The sequence below is a fragment of the Maylandia zebra genome, linkage group LG3 (assembly GCF_041146795.1).
Source record: "Maylandia zebra isolate NMK-2024a linkage group LG3, Mzebra_GT3a, whole genome shotgun sequence".
Lineage (NCBI taxonomy): Eukaryota > Metazoa > Chordata > Actinopteri > Cichliformes > Cichlidae > Maylandia > Maylandia zebra.
The window spans coordinates 7,641,363-7,668,699 of NC_135169.1; the positions used below are offsets into that span (position 1 = coordinate 7,641,363).

The 27,337-nt window shown below is 42.6% G+C and overlaps 1 protein-coding gene across 2 annotated transcripts in view; it reads right to left on the bottom strand.

Annotated features, from left to right (window-relative positions):
* LOC112431854 (uncharacterized) overlaps positions 1-12,939 on the bottom strand; it is a 179,889-nt gene extending 166,950 nt beyond the window's left edge. Inside the window, exons 1-7 of one of the 2 annotated variants that reach the window (XM_076879241.1) lie at positions 12,741-12,939; positions 11,326-11,676; positions 11,080-11,178; positions 7,409-7,735; positions 5,672-5,995; positions 3,613-3,945; positions 2,832-3,516 (exon numbers count right to left, since the gene is read on the bottom strand). In XM_076879241.1, the coding sequence (XP_076735356.1) occupies positions 3,425-3,516; positions 3,613-3,945; positions 5,672-5,995; positions 7,409-7,735; positions 11,080-11,178; positions 11,326-11,676; positions 12,741-12,777 (1,563 nt within the window). In that variant the 5' untranslated portion in view covers positions 12,778-12,939 and the 3' untranslated portion in view covers positions 2,832-3,424. Of the gene's footprint in view, positions 1-2,831; positions 3,517-3,612; positions 3,946-5,671; positions 5,996-7,408; positions 7,736-11,079; positions 11,179-11,325; positions 11,677-12,740 lie in introns of those variants that run through there. The other variant, XM_076879237.1, reaches the window with a different exon arrangement.
* Between the last annotated feature and the right edge of the window lie 14,398 nt (positions 12,940-27,337).

Below are 27,337 nucleotides of genomic sequence, written 5' to 3' on the forward strand. Positions count from 1 at the left end.
ATTTGAAGGTTGAGCTGTCAGAGTGAGGCTGCTTCATGCAGGTGTGAAACTATGAGGAAAACTGACAAAGCGAAGAGTCTCAAAACTACACAAACACAGGTGTGTATCAGGTGACTCATGAGTGTATTTAATGTTCTATCAGTGAGTGAAAAGAACATGAAAGAGGACAGGAGAGGAAGAAGAGAGCTTAAATTTAAATGGAAGGATGCTTATTTAAAGCTTACATCTAAGTCCTCATGTTCTCTAATCAAATATTGGATCTGTACATATGACATCATGTTTTTCCACATTGTGAAACCTGCTGCTAACTGGGTTATTTAAAGACTACATGTAAAATCCTCTGCAGGCTAGGGCAGGATAAACAGGTTAGTTTACTCGTGTTTACTGTGATGTAAATCCATCACAGGATTTAGAGTAAAAACAGTGTGTGACTAGTGCAGAGTGGCTATGAATTAATGGTCACAGTTAGAGATTGATATGAACGTTAGCTGATGATGATTCCCTGACTGAATTCGCCCTTCATAGCAACTTTATACCATCTAGAAAACAGACAGCATAAACGGTGTACAGCCAGTAAACGGACAGAACAACTCATGAACACTAAGAAAATCTACTGAAGCTCTCAATAGAAATTATTGTGAGTTTAAATTCTTTTCCACTGAGACATTACAGCTAATTTTAGGTTCCCCCACCTGCTGAATCCACATTACCTGACGGCACACATTTATTGTTTAGAGGCAAAGTCACCCTCTACAATGTAGGAAATAGAGATGTTTTTTTTTAAATTTATTTATTTTTTTTGTTTTATTTTCCTTACTTTTCCTGCTCATGCTCATACTTAACTGATTCAAGCTTAACTGATTGGTTACAATTCAATTTTAGACTGAAATAAATCTTTGTATTTCCATCTACTTGTCTTATCATTATGTTAATAAAGCACAAGGTTCGGTTAGCTTTGCACAAATGTCCTCCAAAGAGCTACTTTTACTTTCTTTCTTTGAGTATTTCAGAGCCTCTACTTTTTTACTTTTACTCGAGTAAAGAAGTTGAATCAGTACTTCAACTTTTACTGGAGTATTTTTAACACTAGTATCTGTACTTCTAAAGTAAAGACATACGTTTATTATACTAATTAGTATTAGTCACAAGGAATAACCCCAATGAAAACATATTTATTTTAGTTTTTCCTTTTAAAAAAGCCACGCCCACCACACATCTACTTAACCTGTTCATCTGGCTCACCTGGCTGCAGAAAAGCCTCGCCTGGTGTTTTTCCAGTGTGACACTGATCCATTTCAGCCTTGACACAAAAATCTCCTTTTAAGTAACGTACTGCATTACTTTAAAAAAAAAAGTCTTCTGTGTAATATGTGTCATAACTTTTTTACTTTACTTTTTTGAGTAAACACTGATCACAACTAGGGATGGGTACCGGTATCTGACATAAACGGTAGTAACCAGACCAAAAAGCAGCGCACATTACAGGTACGTACATTCTTTTAAAGCAGAGCTACAGATTAAAAATGCCCAAGGCGAAGCGGTCAAAAGTCTGGCTGTACTTCACAGCAAAATATGCAAACTCAGCAGCAACAATTGCTTTAAGCTGATACTGTGATACTGTCAAAGGAGGTAACACCTCAAATCTGATGAAACACCTGGCGACGCATAGCGTTTTTTTAAAAGCCGAAAAATGCGCCGTATTTGATAGCTTGCTGCGAGACCTCACACAGAGCACATCTACTGCGGGTGTGGTGCCTGTTATCGGACCTGGAGTTAGCAACATCCCCCAAAAACTCGAAGAGGAGAGTCCTGGCCCCTAGCCCTGCCAGTGTAGCAGAAATGATGACGGATGATGATGGCAGCAGCAGCCGTTCTTCTCTGCATGAGTATCTTAATGTTGTTCATGTGTAATTTACGTTGACTAGGCTAACCACGTTATTACATTAATGCATGTAAGGTGAACTAGCAAACACCGTCGTAGTTACATGCAGCTGTCTTCTTGTTTGATGGCAGATACTCCCTTTACCCTGGCCAAGAAGGCAAAAAAAAAAGAGGAAAACAGCTGAACATGAGAGGTTTTAGGACAAAGTTTGTATTTTTTCCATTGATTAAGCTCTGCTTCCAGCCCAGAGTGATACCATATATGCCCCATAGCTGCAGAAAAGGCTAACATTGTTATCTTTTTACAAAAAAACAGCTGAACATGAGAGGTTTTTGGACCAATTTTGTGTTCTCCATTCTTTAAGCACCGGTTTGAGCACCGTTTAAAACCTAAGCAATCCCTAATCACAACAAACATGGAAACATCTCAAACATGGAAAAACATTTGACCCACAGCATGTATTTAATGTGCATGAATGTAATGTCTTTGATAAGTTGCTTAGAGATGGTGGTGACTCTCTGTGTTGTGTTAAATTATGTATTTTTCATATAATGTAACGTCCTGCAAAACAAACTGAGTTATACTTACTTTGTGGTTTTTGTTTTTTTTGTTTGTTTTTTTGTTTTTTTTGTGTGTGTTTTGTGTTTGTTGTTTGAATGTTGCATGAAAATACTGGGTACTTTTGTGCAGGATAAACTGTCTGAATTAATGTGGTGCATTCACAGTACAGAGCAGTGTGTGACTGCGGTGCAGAGTGTCTGTGGCCTCATGGTCAGATTTATGTTGCATTAAGTGTAGCAGAGATTCATATGAATTTTAGTTTATGATGATGAGATTCAGTCACTGAGCACCAAGTTTATAACAGAGTACTTCAGTGTAGGAGATGTACATCAGTATAAAAATACACAATGCAGTTAGCAGCTGACACGCTGATGATGCTCAGTAGATCTGATCTTTGTATCTGGATGTATTTGACAGGGACAGTGTTCATGTTCAGGGACATCAGGATAAAAACAGAAGATGGAAACCTGCCAGATTTGAGCTAAACTGCTCATTTCCATGTGTCGTCCCTGGGCAGGTCACATGACTCTATCCAACATACAAAGACACACAAGAAAAGCCAGAGAAAGAAAGACAAATCCAAACAATCCATCATACTGAGTCAAAGTGATCACAGGTCTGCTTTGTTGGAGATGAGTCTTCAAAGTGGAATATGTGCACTGTTCCTTTATTACTACCACTGAAGGCCACGCCCCTCTGGTCATGTGATCAAGTGGTTTGTAGGACGCTCCTCTTCCTCAGAGGATCCACCTGTGCTTCCTCTCCTCTCTCCTCCACCTGTTACAGTGAGGGAACGTCCTCCATGATGGAGGAGCTGCTGGAAAGTGCTGAGAGTTTCCTCCAGAGTGAGACCTCTGTCACAGTTCAGAGGATCTACGGCAGCAGAGACCTTCATGGACACTAAAAGTCTCAAACACACAACAACAACATCACACTGACTCCACTCTGACATCACTGATCAATAATCAAAGAACACACAGATCAAACTGATTGATCAGCCATCAGAGGAGTCGGATCAATGGAGCTGCTTCTGTTCCTGATGTCCCCTGTTTGATCCTGGACCTGAACTCTGCCTGCAGAGGAGACACAAGACAGTCAGAGACACACACACACACACACACACACACACACACACACACACACACACACACACACACACACACACAAACCTTTAACTTTGAACTGCACTGTTTTGAATCTTATCCAGATGTTCTTGCTCTGAACTCCACAGATGTATTTCCCACTGTCTCTCTCTGTGGGCTGTTTCAGGGTCAGACTGAGGTCTCCAGTTTTCAGCAGGTCTTCATTCATCTTTGTTCGGTCTCTGTAATCCTGGTGCTGTTCTTCAGGCTGGTCAGAGCCGTTCTTATACACGTGGACATCTATTACTGGTTCAGGGTCATAGCGTACCCACTCTACTGTAGCATCTTCAGGCAGGTTTTGTGTGGTTCTGAAGGGCAGCTGGACAGACTCCGCCCCCTCCTCCACCTCCACCTGACACACTGAGAGGACAACAAACACAACATGAGCTGTACAAAGTGTGATTGGTGTTCAGAGCAGCATCATGTGACTCTTGTTCTGCACTAAATGAAGCGATGGAGTGGCGCCTCCTTCAGGCAGAGAAACAGCTCTTGCCCAAGGACACAACGACCGGGACTGTCCAAGCCGGGGCTCGAACCGGAAACCTTCCGATTACAAGGCGAACTCCCAAGGAAGACAGCACGAGAAATGTTGGGGATCATTTTCAAGTGATTGACAATGAATGCAGTACATCAGTTATTGTTCATTATGTTGTTGATATGTATATGCAAAGATGGATGTTTAAATATTCTTTATAAGACACCTTTGAGTTTATGTTAGCTTAACCACTGTTGCTGTAATATAGTTGCCCTAATGGCAGCTTATTTGCAACACTGTCTATTAACTCATTCACTGCCATTGACGTCTATAGACGTCAATTGAAAGCATACGTTTGAAAATGGCTGGCAGTGAATGAGTTAAGGTGACAAAAAACCAGCTGACTTCAACAGTTAAGCAAAGTGGAACCCTCTTGTCCTCCTTCCTGTATTCTGACCAATACACCATCTTGTTGACTGCTAAGAAACTAGTCATAACACTGCTATTCCAGAACACATGCACTCTGTTTTTGCCCATACTCTGCAACATTTTAGAAAAGTTTCTGGGCAGAATACGATCCTGTGCAGAGGCCGACACCATCCTTATCCACGTGGGCACAAAGCATATTCCAAAAAGCCTAAGGAACTTTGAAAGAAAAGCTTCTGGACTTCTTTAAGTTTCTTGAAGACATTTCACCTCTCATCCGAGAAGCTTCTACAGTTCTAAGAGCAATTGTTGGACAGTCCCAGATTTGCTGTGAGCATTCGTGCTAACAGCCAGAAATGTTCAGACGTCTAAATTGGAAAACATAAAAGAGCCACCTCGACAGGACAAGACTGAGCTGTACATCTGAATCTCAAGGACAAAGATCACACTTTTGAGGATGCAAAGGTTCACATTCTGGACAGAGAGGGCGGTCGGTTTGAGAAAGGGGTGAAAGAAAACATCTATGTCCACCATGGACCAGGAGGCATCTTTCTGCAGCAGATGTTCTCCACTTCAACCAATCAAGAGCCAGACACTCTCTGCTAACATATGATATGGAGTCCAGCAAGCAGGAAACACTCCATCAAGTACCTGCTGACCACTATTTCCACGATTCTCTGTCTTCTGGCTGTGCCCCTGAACTCTGATTTCAGGGACAGTTTTGGCTTTCAGTCGTCATCAAAACACTTTGTTTCATTCATGTTGCTCTGAAGCTTTCCTTTCTTCTCATTGACGTGTTCTGAACCAATCACAGCCCTTTCCTTTACAGCGCTCTGCTTTCACCCCTCCCTGAAAGCCCAAATTCACTCTCAGTTTGGTTCAGCTGGAGCCGAGATGACACAGAGAGCCTTTGGTCCATGAGATCTATCTAGGAGACATCAGTAACATCAGCTTTGTGTCAGCCGTCCTGTAGAACGCTTCCATACAGCTGCTTCTGTCTCTGAGTATCTCTCAGCTTCAGCTGGGACTCCACCCAGGTGTTGGTTGGTTGTTGGCACAGAGCTGCTGCAGTGACTCACAGCTGGTTTCGTCCAGTTTAAATAAGCACATGAAAATCCACCAAATATCAAAATAGAAACAGAAAAAGCTTCAATCCACATTTTGCCCTGTATCTACAGCACTGACCTCGGACTTTCAGCACCATTCTCTTCAGCAGGATGTTTCCCTCCCTGCTGTAGACGGTGCAGGTGTACATCCTGTTGTCATAGTCTGAGGGGTGTTTCAGGGTCAGACTGAGGTCTCCAGTTTTCAGCAGGTTTTGATTCATCTTCGTTTTGTCTCTATAAAACTCGCTCTGTTTTTCAGGCTGGTCAGAGCTGTTCTCAAACACATGGACCTTATTATCATTGTTGTCCTTCCACTCCACTTTAGCGTCTTCAGGCAGGTGAAGTGTGGTTTTGAAGGGCAGCTGGACAGACTCCACCCCTGAATCCACCTCCACCTGGGGCACTGAGAGGACAACAAAGTAAGAAACACAGTCTGAGTGTTTCTGTCACACTCACTTCATCACACAGCTCAGTTTGACAACATTTGGAAGAATTTGATAGAAGCCTTCCTTTAGTAAAAGCACCAAGAAAACACCATGAAAACACCTCACTACACACAAAACTGCAGTACTGGCAAATTGTACATAAAGTATGAAAAGTCAAAGTACTTATTGTGCAGAAAAATGTTCCCATCAGTGTCTGTGGATCAATATTACTGCTGCACATGTTTAAGGCTGAGCTCATTTCAAATCCTTTCTATTGTGTTGAATCTGCAGTAATGCATCATATTCTATAAAATCATATGTTTGTAGTGGCTGTCCTGTGAGGACCACCCAACTCTATCGTTGCTAAACTCTACATCCACCTCACTAACAGACATTATTCTCTGCTAACCTTATTCATGTTTACAGCTCGTGGTTAAATGCCAAAAGGTCAACTCCACATCCCTCCCCCACAGTTACCTGATTGGTCTGAATGTTCTTGATTGGCTCACTAACAGCCAATAAAATCTCATGTACAGAATTACAGTATTAGTTAGGAAACTGTACAAGCTGCTTTCAAGTGCAGAGCAACAAACTGTTTGAACTGATCCAACTTTATTAACACAGACAAAGATTTGTGCATCAGCTGTTTGCTGCTATAGATATAATCCAGCTGATGTGGAGAACTACATGTGACACTGTGATGCAGCCATGAATCTGACTGATTTCTTTCCATTTTCAAAGGTTGATGCATCAGTTAAAGTCCTTAAAAAGCTCAGAAATAAAGAGAAAGGTTGGTTACAGCAAAGAGAGGCACTGGCAGCATTTAAGACACTAAACAAGAGAAACAGATCAGAGAACATCAGACTGAATAAGTGGAATAAAGTGAAACAGAGAACTAACGCTCCCTAAGAATGGAGCTGTCAGAGGAAGAGAGCAGCAAACTGAAAGTCTCTGTTAGCTGCAGAGCTCTGAAACTTCACACAGCTTTGGATGATAACATGGAGAAAGGATGTGGAGATGTTCACACTTCTGCTAGAAATCATCTTCTAGTTATTGTGACTCAGATATGACTGATTATAGATGAGGACCAAAGAAGGTTTTTACTGAGATTTGAGCTGACTTAGCTTAGCCTGTGTTTTAGCCACATGCTAAACAAACACATGTTCAGAAACTAGAAGATGTGACCTTTCAGATGAAGTCTCACACATGAACTTTGCTCCTACAGTTCATCTGCTGAAGCTTTTACATTTGGGAGGAAATCAAATAAAAACCAAAACAGCCACAAACATCAGACATGCTAACACTGTGACATTATTGGATGGAGCCCACTGAGACTGAACCACCATCATCAGTCTGACCTCTGACCTTTGACTTGTATCTACAGCACTGACCTCTGACTTTCAGCTCCACTTGTTTCTCCATCAGGATGTTTCCCTCCCTGGTGTAGGCGGTGCAGGTGTAGGTGGAGTTGTCTCCATCTGTGGGCTGTTTCAGGGTCAGACTGAGGTCTCCAGGTTCCAGCAAGTTTCTCTTCATCTTTGTTCGGTTCTTGTATTTATCGTCCTGTTCTTCAGGCTGGTCAGAGCCGTTCTCATACATGTGGACCTTCCTGTTGTTTGCATCCTTCCACTCCACTTTAGCATCTTTAGGCAGGCAAACTGTGGTTTTGCAGATCAGCTGGACAGACTCCACCCCTGAATCCACCCCCACCGAGCGGACTGAGAGGACAACAAAGCACAACATGAGCTGTAGTAAAGGTTACTAATGGTCTCCTTATGACCTGTTACGACAGCATTCGCTGTTTAAAGCGTGTCTGTCGTAAAGCTGAGCGTTTGTGGAGAAAGACTCGTTTACAGGTTCATCTCTTTTATTTAAAAGACCTTTTAGTTTCTTTTAACGCTTCAGTTCGTGATGCAAGGGCTGCTTATTTTTCAAACCTAGTCTCTAGGAGCAGAGGTAACCCTAAGGTTCTATTTGACACAATTAGGGATATTGTTGCTCCGGTTTCTGCTGCTGTCGCTATTTCTTCGAATGAAGACTGTGATAATTTTCTTTCCTTCTTTGTTGTTGTTGTTTGTTGTTTCCTTAAAAGGTTAGCAATGTAAGGAGCAAAATCTCTCCCTCCATGTACCATTTGCCTGTTCGGATTTTACTTAAGCCTGTCAGATTTGAAAGATTTTCACCAGTGTCTTTGCCTGAGTTGTTGAAGCTGGTTACTTCAATGAGACCATCCTCTTGCCCCCTTGATATTTTAACTGGATCTTTACTTAAAAATGTTTTTGAGTCTATTGGTCCTAGTGTTCTTAAAATTATTAATGCATCTCTACTCTCTTGTCAGGTCCCTGTTTACTGTAAAAGTGCTGCCATTCACCCACTTTAAAAAAAAACTAAACTTGATCCTTCTTTGCTTTCCAGTTACAGACCCATCTCAAAATTGCCTTTTATTGCCAAGATTTTAGAAAAGGTTGTGGCCAAGCAACTCATGGATTTTCTAGATGAACACAACGTTCTTAATAAATTTCAATCTGGCTTTCGTCTGGCTCACTCTACCGAAACTGCACTTCTTAGAGTGTCTAATGATATTTTGATGAATTATGATGCTGGAGAGTGCACTGTGTTGATGTTGCTGGATCTGACCTCTGCTTTTGACACTGTTGATTATCTTATTTTGTTAGATAGATTAAACCACTGGGTGGGTGTATCGGGTACCGCATTGGAATGGTTTAAATCCTATTTGTCAAATCGATCTTTCTTTGTGGCTACCTCTAAGTTCAGATCCTCCGCCAGCTCTCTTGCCTATGGGGTGCCTCAGGGCTCTGTCTTGGGACCATTATTGTTTTTGTTGTATTTACTCCCTCTTCTGCAACTTCTTAGCTCTTTCTCTGATATTTCATATCATTGTTATGCAGATGATATTCAGCTATATATCTCTTCTAGGCCACCTGATGTTTCTAAGCTCCAAATCTTGCAGTCCTGCTTAGACTCCGTTAGAGATTGGCTGGCTGGTAATTACCTTCAACTAAATGCTGATAAAACGGAAGTCATTGTCTTTGCTCCTGAGAAATTTGTTCCCCTCGTGGTTAAAAATCTAGGCCCTCTTGCTTCCTATATTAAATCATCCATTAGGAACCTTGGTGTTACATTTGATCCAGCTCTGACGCTGGACACACACGTTAAATCTTTGGTTCGCTCTTGTTTTTACCATTTAAGAAATATCGCTAAGCTGAGTCCCATTGTGTCACGTTCCAAATTGGAAATGATTATTCATGCTTTTGTTTCATCTCGCTTAGATTATTGTAATTCCTTGTTTACTTGCTTAAGTAACGCCTCCCTGGAACGACTGCAGGGTGTTCAGAATGCTGCTGCCAGGCTTCTGACAAAGCATCACAAATACTCCCATGCCACTCCCCTGCTGATTTAGCTGCATTGGCTCCCTGTCAAGTTCAGGGTCCAATTTAAGATCATAATCATGACTTATAGGGCCCTGCACGGTGTAGTTCCAACTTACTTAAGTGATCTTCTTCTTTCCTATCACCCCAGCAGGTCCCTGAGGTCTTGTGACCAGGGGTTGCTGGCTGTCCCGCATACAAGGTTAAAAACAAAAGGTGACAGAGCGTTTGTATCAGTGGCTCCCAGACTCTGGAACTCGCTCTCTTTGAGTTTGGGATCTGTGGACTCAGTCATGTCTTTTAAAAAGCAGTTAAGAACGTATCTGTTTAAACTCGCTTTTGGTTGATTTTGTTTTGTTTTAGATTTTAATGTCTGTTTTCTGCCTCTGTAAAGCACTTTGTGATTTTATCTTGAAAGGTGCTATATAAATAAAATTTTACTTTACTTTACTTTACTTTATTTTACTTTACTTTACTTTACAGAGGACTTATTCCTGTGCTTGTCCTGTTAGACCTCAGTGTAGACCACAACATTTTACTACAAACACTAGAACACACCAGAGTTATTAAAGGAAATTCACTGCAGTGGTTTGAATCACATCTGATAGATTCCAGTTTGTTCATGTAAATGAGGAGTTTTCTTCACACACAAAAATTATTCATACATTTATTTGATTACCATGCATATGCTATGCATTTGATTTTTATTTTTTTTATTTTTCTGCTTCTAAATTCATCACATTGATCCTGAACCTTTATATAACTATAACCAACACACACATATTAGATGTCAGTGACCACTGTGTGAAAATAATAAATATTAATGACAGTATAATAAAATAAATGTATAATAAAATCTTATCATGGAGGTCTCTTTAACATTGTTTTTTTTTAACCTTTATTGGATTACAGTGAGTTGGTGTACATTGCATTGTAAATGGTAAATGGCCTGTATTTGTATAGTGCTTTTCTAGTCTCTAAGGACCCCAAAGTGCTTTAGACAACCAATCATCCACCCATTCACACACACATTCACACACTGGTGATGGCAGCTACATTGTAGCCACAGCCACCCTGGGGCGCACTGACAGAGGCTGCCGGACACTGGCGCCACCGGGCCCTCTGACCACCACCAGTAGGTGAAGTGTCTTGGACACAATGGCTAAGACTGTCGGGGGCTCGAATCGGCAACCTTCCGATTACAAGATGAACTGCAACCTCGTGAGCCACGATCGTGATTGTATTGTAAAGTTATTACATATTATTCACGTCTGTGTTCTCGAGTATTAGTTTGTTTTTTTTGTAACCTCTGTTAACTCATGACCAATCGCAGTGAAACTTTTGGTAAAAAGTAAAACTGGTTAAATTGCAGATAATGAAAGAACAGCTTGTACACATGCAGCCTCTGTGTCAGATCAATGCAGTGAAGCACACACACTGTTTAGTAAAGTCATGTTGTGGAGCTGTTTCACTGATCAATGACTGAGTCTGAAGGAGGTTTTCTGACTTCTGGAACAAACCTGGAAGTTTCTCTTCAGCTCTCTGTATCAGCTGTTTGTAACTCTCAACTCTTTCAGCTTCTGGAACAAGTTTGTGTGAGCCACAGTCAAGGAGCCACCAGAGGACACCTGCTGACCATCGGCATTATGGGTAGTGTAGTAGGAGACACTCACCTGACATGAAATAGTGCCGGACATAAAATAGAAGACCTCCAGAAATAACAAGAAGAACCAGGAGAACCAGGAGAGCTTTGGCCCAGGATGGAAACTGTTCTGTGGGGAAACAAAAAGAACAGCATGACCTTTGACCTCTGACTGACCTAATAGGCCTACATTTCAATCAAAGAGCCAATATGATTTCTCTGATAAGTTTTATCTGAATGATGTATGATGTGTCTACAGCAGGTGTTTGTTGCTGACCTGCAGCACCTTTGACCTGCAGCTGTACATCACTCCAACTGAGTTCACGTCCAAAGTCTCTGATGGAGCAGGTGTAGGTGGCGCTGTCAGACAGTTGGGGGTTGGTCAGGTTCAGGCTGAGGTCTCCAGTTTCCAGAGCGTCAGTCTTCATGGATGTTCGGCCGCTGTAACGCTGGTTTTGATCTTTCAGTTCATCTCCTTGAAGCTGACGCTGGTGGACGGTGGGAGGACTGAGGTCGGAGCGACTCCACACCATTGAGGCATTTCTTAGGTTGAAAGTGTCAAACTCACAGGGCAGCACTACAAATGATGCCCCCTCATATGATTCCACAGCTGAGGCATGCTGGGAAACTGAGGACACACAGACAGAGACTCCATGAGTCACTTTAAAGTAAAGATCAAGTTTAGACACATTGAGACACACATGAGAATGTGTGACTGATGTGATCTGTGAGTCCAAAAAAAAAAAAGTCAGGGTCAAACAGCACAAACAGACTGTGAGTGGAAGTCCTGATGTCGGAGGACAGATTTTCAAGTCTTTTTACAAATTAAAGATTTGGGAGTGACTGAGAGGAATCCAGATCTAAAATCACTAAGCTGATCAAAGCGTTTTACATCAGAGCAACAGATTCAGAATACATTTGTGTTGTTGCAATTAGTGCAACATACAGCTGTATATCATCCACACAACAGTGGAAATAACACAGTATTTTCAGATTATCCCAAAAAGTTGATTCTGTTCATCTGGACGTAGCGTTTTGTGAGAGAAGTGTTTCGTCACTCATCCAAGTGACGTCTCCAGTCTCAGCTGACTGCAGGTTTCAACCTTATAAACAGTACCTTTGCATAATGACTGAAACCAGCCCACTGAAGGAACAATGGGCTGGGAGGTCAGTTCCTTAATCACTAGTATTCAAATATTGCACAGACATGCCGTCCCAGCATGTCTGTGCAGGTTTCAGACAGACAGGCTGGGAAACATGGAATAAAACATAAGGAGGGGAAACAAGGCAGCAGAACTCTAATACACACAGGGAGACACTGGGGGTAAAGACACGAGGGGAAATCCAAAAAACTACACTGAACAACTTAGGACTCATAGAATAACTCCTAGAACAACATGATATAGAAACACAAGAAAGCAGAGAAGGCTGCGTCAAAATGACCCAGGACCATGACAGTAAGTACTTAAGTACAGTTTTAAGGTATCTGTACTTTACTTAAATATGTAGCTCATCTGGAAACCACCAAGAAGAATCCAGAGATTTGAAAGTTGCTGCTTTGGATTGTTAGTTTGATCTGAATCAGAATCCAGTGTTTGATGGAAATCTCCTCCTGCTGCACTTCAACACATTAAAGAGAGAGAGATGAAAGAAAAGCTGATGATGAGAGCAGAGAGAGGAAGGTGTACTTACCGTGCAGGAGGATCACAAACACCACAAACATCTTCATGTTCCTGTCAAACTCAGAGACTCTTTAAAAGCCCTTCAGGACATCAGCTCACAGCAGCTTCACTTTCCTCTGCTGATCATCTACTGACACTCTCACACTGCTTCACTGTCACAGCTCAGAGTTCAGCTTCACACTTTGTTAATTTGAGGAATGAAGTCCAGCAGCCACAGATCACTTCTGAGAAAAGAGGACGTCGGCTTTCCTCCTAGTTTCACGCCCGAGCGCTCCGGTTGGAGGCGGCTGCTGCGGCCTCACCCTGACACGCACCAAGCTCCGCCTTCAGTCCTGACGCTGAAACATACCTTCCGCTGTCGCAACAATGATGCAGATGTGAAAAGATCAGTACAGGTTATTAAAGAGGCCGGGTTCTCTGATCACGGCGATCCTGTTTCTAAAGTCCCACATGATCACATTTATGATGTGGTTTCTTTTCACATCATGCAAATAAAGTTTAAAGTCTGCGTGTCTCCAGACTGTGTCCACAGTGTTTCAGTGCAGCAGAGTGAATCTGATTTACTGGCAGCTTTTTGTCCTTTCACTGAACAAAAAGCTCCAACAGAGATGAAATGAAGATGTGTTTCTATCGTTGCTTCATGATGGAATAATGCTGACATCAATATAAAAATGGGACTTTTGGTTGTCAGTGATATTTGTGAGGCTCACATGTGTGAATGTTGTTGTTTGGAGGCTCGGGCAGCTTTAATGAGACGAATGGAGGCCAGGCATATATCAGCACTGCTGCTGCCTGAGCCTGTTCACTCCCTGCTTGGTGTTCACACTGTGGACTTTATATGTGCTGTTTATACTGTGTGCGTCAGAGCTGATGGCTCAATACACAATACAAATATGCCACGTAATGTGAGCGCACACTCTGTGTGTGGCACATTCCAACAGTGCTGTTTGTGTGTCAAAAAACAAGCAGAACAAAGGTTCAGTTTAAAAAGAATGACTACACCCTGAAGGTTCCTCGGGTGGCTCAGCAGGGAGAGCAAGTCATCTCCTGACTCCTCCTACCAGCATGTCAAAGTGATCTTGTACAAATAAAACTGAGGTTATTGTTCTCGTCCCTAAACATCTTATAAATATGGTATCTAACCACATTCTTTCTCTGGATGGCGTTACCTGGGCCTTCAGTAACACTGTGAGGAACCTTGGAGTCGCCTCAATGTGCTTTATATTGTACAGTAGATCGTACAATAATAGAAAAAAAAAGCCCAATGGAAAAATGTACCATGTCAACCAATTAATTAAGTGGGATTTGGTTGTTGATGAGAGAGAGAGAGAGTTTTTAGATGTGGGAGATTTGTGACGTTTGGTGTGGAGTAGTTAGTTAGTGTGTTGTCTCGTGTAGTTGTTCTGTTGTGTAGTTGTTTTGTTTTGTGTGTCAGTGAGGGCACTGATGAATGTCACAAAGGCATATTTGCAGTGTAAACACTGTCACTAAGTAGAAAACCAGCAGAGTGATACACCTCCTGCTGTCAGGCCTGCAGGTTTATCCCTGTGCTGCTCTCCTCTCTTTTGGTGGACCAACATTGTTTTTTCCTGGCACACATAATTTGTGGGTTTTTATACTTATTGGGCTACATATGTATTTGTTATACAGGCTTGTAACAGGTCAGCCCTTAGCGGCTAGAAACACAGTGAGACAGACCAAGGCAAGTGTAGTGGAACAAAGTATTTATTTTCTATACGGCTCTCCTTACAACAATTAACTTGTCGAGCTTCTTCACAGCACAAAAAATCCACGCTCTAATGACAACTGGCAGCCTTAAATATGTTCAGCTGTCACAGACTTAACCATTATTCCACTCTCAGGTAAATTCTTAAATCCCAACCTTCCACCACAGTATACAATATATCAATAAGAATAAATAAATACATAAATACATTTTCACATTTACATATTAATAAATATTTCACACTTTAATGTTACACCAAACCCAATATTATAAAAACCCAGAAACCCAAGCACAAAAAGATTCACCACACTCTCTTTACCAATGGTCTCTCCCGGAACCTTTAAATGGTGTCTGGACCCCCAGGGAAACATTTGCCCAAACACCTTGAAGAGGACACAGGCAAGAAAGGCGAGTAATCATTAACTTACAAACACTTATTTGCACCACTTTTATCCTTTGATTTCACACAGACATTTGCATTAGTTTTCCTTATTGGTAAACCTTAATCACAATCTCAATCACCATTCTTCTCTCCTGACAGACAACCACCACATTCCTTGACGAGGAGCAGCTGTGCAGGATCTGAAATAAGGCTACCAACTGATTTTAAAATTCCCAATAAATAGTCAATAAATATTTAAACTTCTTGTGTGCAAATCCATGCTTAAAGTGCAATGCTAAATAAAGTGTTTGATAAGGTGCTTTTAATAAAGTGAAAGGTGTGCTCTAAAGTGCTATACATATAATATAAATAAATGCAGTAAGGGAGTCCTCTTCCTTACAAGGCTATACAGTACATAGGATCAAAACTCACATGTTTTATGTAACTAAAGTGTTTAATTATGCGGGCTACAGACAATAATTAAGTTATAAACTATATTTATATGAAAAACGTGTATACTTACTGCATTTGAATTATTTTAACCACATGTAACCACCTGCATATGTGTTTGAAAAACAGGTTTTGATTTTGCCACCTCATTTGATTTGTTTACCACCCTCATGCCACCCTGAGAAAATTTCTCTAGATCCGCCCCTGCATATACAGTGGCTTGAACTTGAACTTTCCCACATTTTGTCACATTAAAGCCACAAACATGAATCAATTTTATTGGAATTCCACATGAAAGACCAACACAAAGTGGTGCACACGTGAGAAGTGGAATGAAAATCATTCATGATTCCAAACATTTTTTACAAATAAATAACTGCAAAGTGGGGTGACAATGTTGTTGCGTCTGTCTTGAGTTCCTTCTTTTTCCCTTCCGAACACACACATGTAAAGGAAGCACTCAAAACATGCGGTTATCCTAAATGGGCGTTCATAAAGTCAGCAAAGAGGCACAGAAAAGAAGATCAGACACCAGCGAGGGAGGATAAGAAGGACAGACGCAACAACATTGTCATCCCCTATGTAGCCGGTGTATCAGAAAAACTCAGGAGAGTTTTCTCCAAGCATGACATCCCAGCAACACGCTCAGACAGAAACTGGTTCACCCAAAAGACAAAACGCCAAAACACAGACTTAACAACGTGGTGTTTGCTGTACAGTGCAGCAAGGGATGCCCAGACCTCTACATTGGAGAGACCAAACAGCCACTTCACAAGCGCATGGCACAACACAGAAGAGCCACCTCCACAGGACAAGACTCAGCAGTCCATCTGCATCTTAAGGATAAAGGTCACTCTTTCGAGGATGCCAATGTTCACATTTTGGACAGAGAGGACAGATGTTTGAAAGAGGAGTGAAAGAAGCATCTATGTCCACTGTGAGCGACCATCTTTGAACAGAGGCGTGGTTTACGACGCCAACTGTCTGCCATCTATAATCCAGTTTTGAGATCCTTAACAGACGCCTTAACGCCCAGGAACAGAGTCCGCACAATGTTCAAGGTTCAAGGTTCTTTATTTGTCACATGCATAGTTATACAAGTATAACACACAGTGAAATGTAGCCTGACACGCTCCTCGACATGTGCAAAAATGGGGGGGGGGTGTAGAGGAAGAACATTATATATATGTGTGTGTATATATATATACACATATAGTATATACACTGGGTGAATGTGCAGTAGTAGCAGCAAGCAGGTGAATTCTGTACATTAATATGAATAGACATCTGACTATTTTACAGGATAGACAATATAAACATATTTAAAATTAAAGGAATTGAAATGTACATTGTGCCTTGGTTTAGTGTCTGGAAGAGTCCTGTCTCAGTCAATTATAGATGATGTGAGAGGGCGGGTGTGTGTGTTTAGGGCACGGATGGCTTGGGGATAGAAGCTCCTCTTGAGTCTCTCTGTCCTTGCCCGGATGATGCGGAACCTTCTACCAGATTGCAGAAGTTGGAACAGTTTGTTGCCAGGATGGGACGGGTCCTTCAGTATCTGCGCTGCTCTAGTCCGGCATCTCCTGGTGTAGGTGTCCTGAAGCGGGGGGAGAGCAATCCTGCAGCAGCGTTCTGCTGTACGGATCACTCTCTGGAGAGCTTTTTGGTCCTTCACACAGCTGTTCCCGAACCACGATGTCATGTTCTGTGTGAGGATGCTCTCCACAGCGCCTGTATAGAAAATCCTGAGGATCTTTGGAGAGACCCTGAACTTCCTCAATGTCAATGTGGTGAGCCACACGGTAAATCAGGGTTCCTACTGCGATGAGCTGTGGCTTTCCATGCTTTCAGGTGACAGCCCGGGTGGTTAACACAGGGAGTTGTGGGGAATAATCCAGCTCCAACAAGTCTCAGGCGTATCTTATTGGCAGCAGCCCAAGAGTAAAGCCCCTGAAGATCCAGTTCTCTGCTAAGCCGACGAAGTAACCCAAAAAAGCCCGCTCTCTTCCCCCATTACCTCCGATGAGGCCTGGGAAGCAAAAAAGAGCTGACCAGCAAGAATGGAGGTAAACCGGGAAAACACCCGTGTTTCGTTGACTCTGAAAATTATCATTAGCAGATTTAACGCTATCGCAATAACGCATGGCGATCATAAATCCGGAGGGAGATGATGCTGGACAAAAGTGTAGAAAAGACACTAGCACAACATGAAAAGTAAACAAACAGATGGACAGAGGCAGCGGCACAGCCAAACACAGGCGCCATCTTGCATCTGTGAACCAGTGCACCTTATTTTACTGTTTACTGGCCTCAAACCGATTTTACGTGGAGCTCAAAAATCTGTCAAAAATGTTTTAGTACGACTATCGTAAGCTACGAAGCCGCACCGCTTGATGGATTGTTGGAGTATTATGGCTACCGTAGCCAGGAGCCTCTTGGACTCATAGTATTCTGGGTCCAAAACTCCGTCCGCTTCAGGTCGCAAAGTGAAACGAACACTGCGGCACACTGAGAGTTAAAAACTGTCTGAATTCTTTCATCTTCAATAAAATGATCAGTGTTGCTGCTTTACCAGGTGTAACAGTTCAGTTTAACATCCAGGCATCCATGAAAACAGATGCAAAGTTACATAGCAAAAATGTGAAAAATGCCGGAGCAACATATACCACAACAACATGGGAATAGAGCATCTGCAAGAGAATTCAACATGAATGAATCAATGTTACAGAAGTGGAGGAAGCAAGAGGAATGAGTTGAGTAAAGCTTGACTTATCCGACTGTTTTCTTTCATTAAGGAGCTCCTCATAGAAACCCGGTGCACCTTATGTAGGAAAACAGACCCGTTCATCGACTGTGCGTGTTATAGTCCAGTGCACCTTATGGTCCGAAAAATATGGTAATATTCCAGAAATAATAATAATGGATTGGATTTATATAGCGCTTTTCAAGGCACCCAAAGCGCTTTACAATGCCACTATTCATTCACACACTGGTGGAGGTAGCTACAGTTGTAGCCACAGCTGCCCTGGGGCAGACTGACAGAAGCAAGGCTGTCATATCACGCCATCGGCCAACACCAGTAGGTGAAGTGTCTTGCCCGAAGACACAACGACCAGGACAGAGAGAATCGAACCGGCGACCTTCCGGTTACAGATGCGTTTCCCAACCCCCTGAGCCACGGTCGTCGTTGTTCGTAACACTTCCTACGTTGGAATAGCCATCAGCATGAACTATCACATGTCCACCATCACATGCCCGAATATGGAAGTGACGTCATTTTCACGGAAAATGTAGTTTTTTTGTTTGTTTTTTTTTTTTTTTGGGGGGGGGTCTTATAAGCCTATACTGGTGTTTTTAAAAGTCATGTTTGCCTTTAAGGTTTTCTATATATGCTCAGAAGTCATATTGCACTGCTTGTAATAGTGTATTTTGATGCACATGCTGTTTTTGGGGTTTTTTTGCAAATTTGCATTATAATATTTATTTAAATTTTTCATGCAGTATAAAAATTGGTGTATCTCAAAAACAGAACTAGGAAGACCCTCAAAATATCAAAATGTCCTGTTCAGTTCAATTCAATTTTATTTATATAGCGCCAAATCACAACAAAAGTCGCCTCAAGGCGCTTCATAGATACAGAGAAAAGTAGCCATGATGGTTACCTTCTGTTAACCGCTTTGACGTTTCAAACGTGGCAAAATTTACTTGTCTGTGTGAGCACCGATTTCCAGATTAAATGAATTGATATCGGTTTATTCCAGTTAAAATCAATTTTAATTGAAAAATCGATTATTAAAACCCACCCCTACTGTGTGTGTGTGTGTGTGAGTGTGAGGAGAGCACAGTGCAGCAAGGAAGTACTGTAACTCCTTTATTTCACACAGACAGCTTCAGCATTTGTTCTGCTTTCTCTGCTTTTATTTGAATGTAACAGAAACACACGGCTAGAATTTACACAAACGTGTTTACAGGCTGACTTTAATGTGTTTCTGCACATGCTTGTCCTCTGGTCATGTGATCGTGTGGTTTGCAGGAACGCTCCTCTTCCTCAGAGGATCCACCTGTGCTTCCTCTCCTCTCTCCTCCACCTGTTACAGTGAGGGAACGTCCTCCATGATGGAGGAGCTGCTGGAAAGTGCTGAGAGTTTCCTCCAGAGTGAGACCTCTGTCACAGTTCAGAGGATCTACGGCAGCAGAGACCTTCATGGACACTAAAAGTCTCAAACACACAACAACAACATCACACTGACTCCACTCTGACATCACTGATCAATAATCAAAGAACACACAGATCAAACTGATTGATCAGCCATCAGAGGAGTCGGATCAATGGAGCTGCTTCTGTTCCTGATGTCCCCTGTTTGATCCTGGACCTGAACTCTCCCTGCAGAGGAGACACAAGACAGTCAGACACACACACACACGCACACGCACACACACGCACACACACATAGAGAGAGAGATAGAGAGAGAGAAACAAACCTTTGACCTTGAGCAGCACTGTTTTGAATCTGGAGATCCTCTCACTGTAGACTCTACACCTGTATCTCCCACTGTCTCTCTTTGTGGGCTGTTTCAGGGTCAGACTGAGGTCTCCAGTTTTCAGCAGGTCTTCATTCATCTTCGTTCGGTCTCTGTAATCCTGGTGCTGTTCTTCAGGCTGGTCAGAGCCGTTCTCATACACATGAATGATTTTGCTAAAGACTTCACCAGACTCATAGTATTTCCACTTCACTGCAGCATCTCCAGGTAGGTTTTGTGTGGTTTTGAAGGGCAGCTGGACAGACTCCGCCCCCTCCTCCACCTCCACCTGACAGACTGAGAGGACAACAAACACAACATGAGCTGTACAAAGTGTGATTGGTGTTCAGAGCAGCATCATGTGACTCTTGTTCTGCACTAAATGAAGCGATGGAGTGGCGCCTCCTTCAGGCAGAGAAACAGCTCATGGAGAGAAATAATTATTAGAGCAAAAACAAGAGTGGAGCTGCAAATAAGGCCGAGAGGAACGCTGCAGAAAACTGTTCATGTGTGAATTCATCACTTCATAGATTTCTTTGAGCACTAAAATCAGAGCTGCTTCTATTTCTAATATGACAGCTGTACATTAGAGCTGCAACACTTTAAATGTGAGCCATAAAAACATGATACTCTACAAGTGCATTCAGCTCTGACACTGTCACATCATGAAGGAGACGTGGAAATGTTATTCTTTCTGTCACAACACAGAGCTTGTGACCAAATGTGAGGGTAGGTATGTAGAGTAACCTGTAAATCAACAGCTTCCCTTTCATACTCAGCTCTCTCTTCATCATGATGGACTGGTAGAGCATCCCCATCACTGCAGCCCTAATCTGTGCAGGGTGTGCAGATTTCTTTAATAATCACTTTTTTATTGAGTTTTAGACATTAAAACAAAAATAAGACAATGCACATACACCCCTGACACAAACACAGAAAAAAAAAAACAACACAAACAGTCTGAGCAAGCAAAATTTCAGTAAGTCACATATTCAAACCCTCTGTACACATAGCTATTGCATTGAGCCTTTTCTCTCAGGATACTCTCTCTCAGATCGCAGGGCTGACCTGTATCTACAGCACTGACCTCTGACACTGAGCAGCACTTCTTTCTTCAGCAGGATGTTTCCCTCCCGGCTGTAGATGGTGCAGGTGTAGGTGTTTGTGACTGTGGGGTATTTCAGGGTCAGACTGAGGTCTCCAATTTTCAGCAAGTTTCTCTTCATTCTGATTAGGTCTCTGTAAAATGGATGCTGTTCTTCAGGCTGGTCAGAACCATTCTCATAGACGAGGACTTTCCTGTAACCATCAGTCCACTCCACTTTAGCGTCTTTGGGCAGACAAACTGCGGTCTTGCAGGGCAGCTGGACAGACTCCACCCCTGAATCCACCTCGACCTTGTAAACTGAAAGGACAACAAAGCACAACATGAAAAAATCAGCTGTAGCTGTGATGGTCACATGACCTCATCTTCCTTGTCACATGCTTCCCTTCCCTTTCTGGATTGACTTGCTTTTGTGTCTTTCTCTCTGTCTCCCATTCCCTCTTTCCTGCTCTATGTGTGTTTCAGTTCTGCTTCATCTTTCAGAGGTGAACAAGCTCACATTTAAATGATAAACAAGCTCTTTTAATGTTTTTTAGCACTTTTCATTAGTGCATCCACTCCTTTAGCCACTTACATCTCCGAGTGCCCTAAACCGCATATTGGATAAGCAGATATTGGACCAGCTCAGGAGAATATTTCAAGGCAGAAAAGAACAATGCAGCAATGAATGCAGCAGCCACGGATCCTGTGAAGAGGGCGCTCTCCAGCCACGGAGCGCCAAGGAACAGCCAGACAGAGGGAGATGCAGACTCTAAATATATGAGAGGGATTAAGGGCAGGGAGGAAACGCCTGGGGAAGACGGCTGAACATAAGCAACTGACAAGACAGGGGAAGCACAGCTAAACATAGTACACACAGAACAAGTGTCTCTAAAAGCTGCAAAACACACAGAGACACAGGCCGACTATGTACAGGCAAAGGCAGGAGCGACAGAGACACTACTGGGGAACAAGGGAAGAGAAGGCAAGGGAGCAACACAGAGACGTGACTGGGGGGAGGGGAAACAAAGACAAGACGGACCTAACAGGGCAGGACACACAGATGCAGGACCAAGACAAACAGAGACGAGACCAGGCATGAACAGGATCAAACACCAGACAACCTAAACTAGAAATACAGATAACTACATAGGAACAAGTCGCACAGCACAGAGAAAACAAAAATAAATAAACAAGACTTAAAATATTATAAAAACAAAACTTGACTGAACGACTCAGGCACCCTAACACACTCAATGTCATCTAGTGCTTACTCATTAATCCTAAATTATTTTTCCTTGTGAACCTGATCAGAGGAAGGGCGCTCATGTGGCCAAGGAGATGTTGGCTGGTAACATGAATATAACTTTTCTGGATTTTCTGGAAAAATTAAATCAGGTTTTTGATAAATACTCTAGCACTGACTTGCTCACAAAACTGCTGACACTCTGACAGAGGAGGTGTGGCTGATTTCGCTGTTGAGTTTGTGGATTCTGGCAGAGGAGACTCGCTGGGATAAAAGGGCCCTTTGCGGGACCTAGTTTGCATTATTTGAGTGAATACATTCAAGATAAACTTGCAACGAAGGAATTCCTTGCTTAACTTCATGCACCAGTCTACTTATGTATTAAAGGTGGATGACCACATTCAGGCATTTTGTCCCCAAAGGAACTGTAACTACTGGTTACAAGGGAGTTTTTGCATCAAACTGCTGCTAAAGTAATTATTCATAGGGGTTGTTTGATTGTTGGGGTTTCTCTGCATTACTGTAGGGTCTTTGCCTTACAATATAAAGCACTTTGAGGTTACTGTTGTTGTAGTTTGGTGCCATCCATCCATTTTCTTCTGCTTATTCAGGGCCAGGTTGTGGTGTCAGCAGGCAAAGCAGAGAAGCCTATGCCTCCCTCTCCTCAGTGTAACAATAACAAATGTGTGGTGTCTCTTTAAGACAGCCTAAGTTAATGTTTAGTGATGTCACTAAATATTACTGCCCAGCCAAAAGATATAATTTCTCTGACATGCCATGGGTCTCCCCCAGGAACTCAACTGGCTCCATTTTTATGTGGAGTAGTAGTGGCTCTACTCCTCACCCTCTCTCTAAGGTAGAGACCAGCCACCATTCAGAGAAAGCTAATTTCTCCACTTTCTCTGAATAGTGCCGTGGGCACTCCACCCTTTTCCAGCTGAGAACCATTGTTTTGTTGGACTAATGGACGGATTCTCCTTTTCAGCACCCTGGCATAGACTTTCCGAGGAAGGCTGAAGAGTGTGACCACACCCTCCAGGCTTTTTCCATGGCCTCTCCGAACTCTTCCCAAACCCAAGTTTTTGCTTCAGCCCCTGCCTGATCACTGTTCTGCTTGGCCTGTCAATACCTACAGTGGGGCAAAAAAGTATTTAGTCAGCCACCGATTGTGCAAGTTCCCCCACTTAAAATGATGACAGAGGTCAGTAATTTGCACCAGAGGTACACTTCAACTGTGAGAGACAGAATGTGAAAAAAAAATCCATGAATTCACATGGTAGGATTTGTTTTTGGTAAGTATTTGGTCAATAACAAAAATACAACTCAATACTTTGTAACATAACCTTTGTTGGCAATAACAGAGGTCAAACGTTTACTATAGGTCTTTACCAGGTTTGCACACAGTAGCTGGTATTTTGGCCCATTCCTCCATGCAGATCTTCTCGAGAGCAGTGATGTTTTGGGGCTGTCGCCGAGCAACACGGACTTTCAACTCCCGCCACAGATTTTCTATGGGGTTGAGGTCTGGAGACTGGCTAGGCCACTCCAGGACTTTCAAATGCTTCTTACGGAGCCACTCCTTTGTTGCCCGGGCGGTGTGTTTTGGATCATTGTCATGTTGGAAGACCCAGCCTCGTTTCATCTTCAAAGTTCTCACTGATGGAAGGAGGTTTTGGCTCAAAATCTCACGATACATGGCCCCATTCATTCTGTCCTTAACACAGATCAGTCGTCCTGTCCCCTTGGCAGAAAAACAGCCCCATAGCATGATGTTTCCACCCCCATGCTTCACAGTAGGTATGGTGTTCTTGGGATGCAACTCAGTATTCTTCGTCCTCCAAACACGACGAATTGAGTTTATACCAAAAAGTTCTACTTTGGTTTCATCTGACCACATGACATTCTCCCAATCCTCTGCTGTATCATCCATGTGCTCTCTGGCAAACTTCAGACGGGCCTGGACATGCACTGGCTTCAGCAGCGGAACACGTCTGGCACTGCGGGATTTGATTCCCTGCCGTTGTAGTGTGTTACTGATGGTGACCTTTGTTACTTTGGTCCCAGCTCTCTGCAGGTCATTCACCAGGTCCCCCCGTGTGGTTCTGGGATCTTTGCTCACCGTTCTCATGATCATTTTGACCCCACGGGATGAGATCTTGCGTGGAGCCCCAGATCGAGGGAGATTATCAGTGGTCTTGTATGTCTTCCATTTTCTGATGATTGCTCCCACAGTTGATTTTTTTCACACCAAGCTGCTTGCCTATTGTAGATTCACTCTTCCCAGTCTGGTGCAGGTCTACAATGCTTTTCCTGGTGTCCTTCGAAAGCTCTTTGGTCTTGGCCATGGCGGAGTTTGGAGTCTGACTGTTTGAGGCTGTGGACAGGTGTCTTTTATACAGATGATGAGTTCAAACAGGTGCCATTCATACAGGTAACGAGTGGGGGACAGAAAAGCGTCTTACAGAAGACGTTACAGGTCTGTGAGAGCCAGAGATTTTCCATGTTTAAGGTGACCAAATACTTATTTTCCACCCTAATTTACGAATAAATTCTTTACAAATCCTACCATGTGAATTCATGGATTTCTTTTTCACATTCTGTCTCTCACAGTTGAAGTGTACCTCTGGTGCAAATTACTGACCTCTGTCATTATTTTAAGTGGGGGAACTTGCACAATCGGTGGCTGACTAAATACTTTTTTGCCCCACTGTATAGACTGATCCCAGTCCAACAGGCTGACCAAGCCTGATAGCACTCCTTCAGCCTGATGGTTCCCTTCACTTCTGGTGTCCACCATCTGGTTTTGGGGTTGCCACCACCACCAGCTACCTTGTGGCTGCAGGTCAGTGCAACAGCTTCAGCAATGCAGGTGCTGAACATCCAGACGATTTGGACTTAATGTCCCCAGTCTCCCTTGGAGTGCTCTTGAAGGTGAGAGTTGAAGATCTTGTTGACTGCGGCCTCTGCCAGGCATTCCCTGTGGACATTCACTATATGTTTAGGTGAACCAAGTCTGACTCAGGTAATACATGAAACCACGGTTCTTTGTTTACAGATGGATTTATTCTTCCGTCACACTTCTCCATCAATTCACTATAAAATCCACCGTCAAACTGTCATTACATAAATGCGCAGAATGATCAAACATAAATACAACAAACAAAAATTTAAAATAAAGTTAACAAATGTGCAATAAACAGAACACAGTTAAATGTACCACGCTGGCTGCACATGACTGTGAGAGGAGTCTGCTTTAGAAACAAAAACTTAACGAAAAACAATTCCCAACTTCTTCTTTATCTTCTTTGCAGCTCCCTTTCACTATGAAACAACTTATTTAATCTTCCTTATGACTTATTTATCTTACGGCTTTTCTTAGCTTCTTTGCACATTTTCTTAACCTCCTTTTTTGTCACTTAAAGGCGAAAGAAAGAAATAACATACATAACACAATAATTTAACAAATTGACATAATTTACATACAGTTAAAGACTCTAAGAAGGCCGGGTACTCTGATCTGTCGTTTGGCACATAAGTGCAGACGACAGTCAGGTCCCAATCCCTGACCCAAAGGCGCAGAGAAAAAGAAAACTCTCTCATCCACTGGGAAAAACTTCAACATACAGGCAGCAAACTGAGGGAATGCTAAGTTACCCACCTCAGCCTGCCACCTCTCACCAAGGGCAACTCCAGACTGAGACAAAGTTTAGCCCCTCTCCAGGAGACTTGTTCAAGAGCTCAAGCTTTTAATTGACTATTGCATAAAACAACATCTAACACTTTGATGCGCCCATTTTTTTCAGTTAAGCCTTGGACTCATTGCACTTCTGGGACCATAAGTGTGTGGTGATCACAGCCTCCGATCACTCACTCTTTTGGTTTGGCCAAAAGGGTTATGGGTAGGTGTTGTAGGAAAGACTAACCTGACTTAAAATGGTGCCGGAAATGAAATAAAAGACCTCCAGAAACCACAAGAAGAACCAGGAGAACCAGGAGAGCTTTGGCCCAGGATGGAAACCGTTCTGTGTAGAAACATAAAGACAAGTAAGACTTTTGACCTTTGACGGAATGTAATTAGTGAATTTACTGAACAGGCCTATACTTGTGTGAAAGAGCCTAGAGTAACATGGTTATTTCTTATTAAAGTAAAGTTTTAAAGTAATAACGTTTTATCTGAGTGATGTCAGATTTGTCTACAGCATGTGTTTGTTGTTGACCTTTGACCTGCAGCTGCACATCTCCTAGTCTCTCGTAGCCAAATATAGGGTCTCTGATGGAGCAGGTGTAGGTGGCGCTGTCAGACAGTTGGAAGTTGGTCAGGGTCAAGCTGAGGTCTCCAGTTTCCAGAGCGTCAGTCTTCATGGATGTTCGGCCGCTGTAACGCTGGTTTTGATCTTTCAGTTCGTCTCCTTGAAGCTGACGCTGGTGGACAGTTGAAGGACTGAGGTCGGAGCGACTCCACACCACTGTGGGGTCACTCAAATCAAAAGTGTCAAATTCACAGGGCAGGTGGAATGAGTCCCCCTCATACATCTCCAAAGCAGCTGAGGCATGCTGGGAAACTGAGGACAGACAGAGACTCCATGTGTGACTTTGAGGTAAAGATCAAGTTTAGACCTCAAAAGTTGATTCTGTTCATCTGGACGTAGCGTTTTCAGTGAGAGAAACCTTTCGTCACTCATCCAAGTTACTTCTTAAGTCTCAGCTGACTGCAGGTTTCCCAATCTTATAAACAGTACATTTGCATTATGCCGGCTTGTACACATACAAGAGAAACACGAGAGTTCTTCTGTACTGATGTTTACTGTGCTTCTCTTAACGTACACAGGTACACTGTAGAACTGGTGAATACAAATGTACAAGGAAATTGTATTTCAGCATTAAAACATATTGCGATATAAAATTCACAAAATATAAACAAACATACCACTTTGGCCTGCAAGTGGACAAACCGGTGTATTTGGAACTTAGGACTTGTTTTTTCTTCTTTGACATTCACACGGCTAGACCGTCACCATGAGCAGCTTCTCTGGCCTTTTTTCTAAAAACAGGAAGTGACCTCTGCCCTTAACTTAAACTTACAAAATTAACCGATTATTTTCCATGTATCAAATTAACAGTACACCAATCCGGTATGCAATAGGAAAATGTTAACATGCTCAACACAAAAATAAAACATACAAAATAAAATGCGTTAA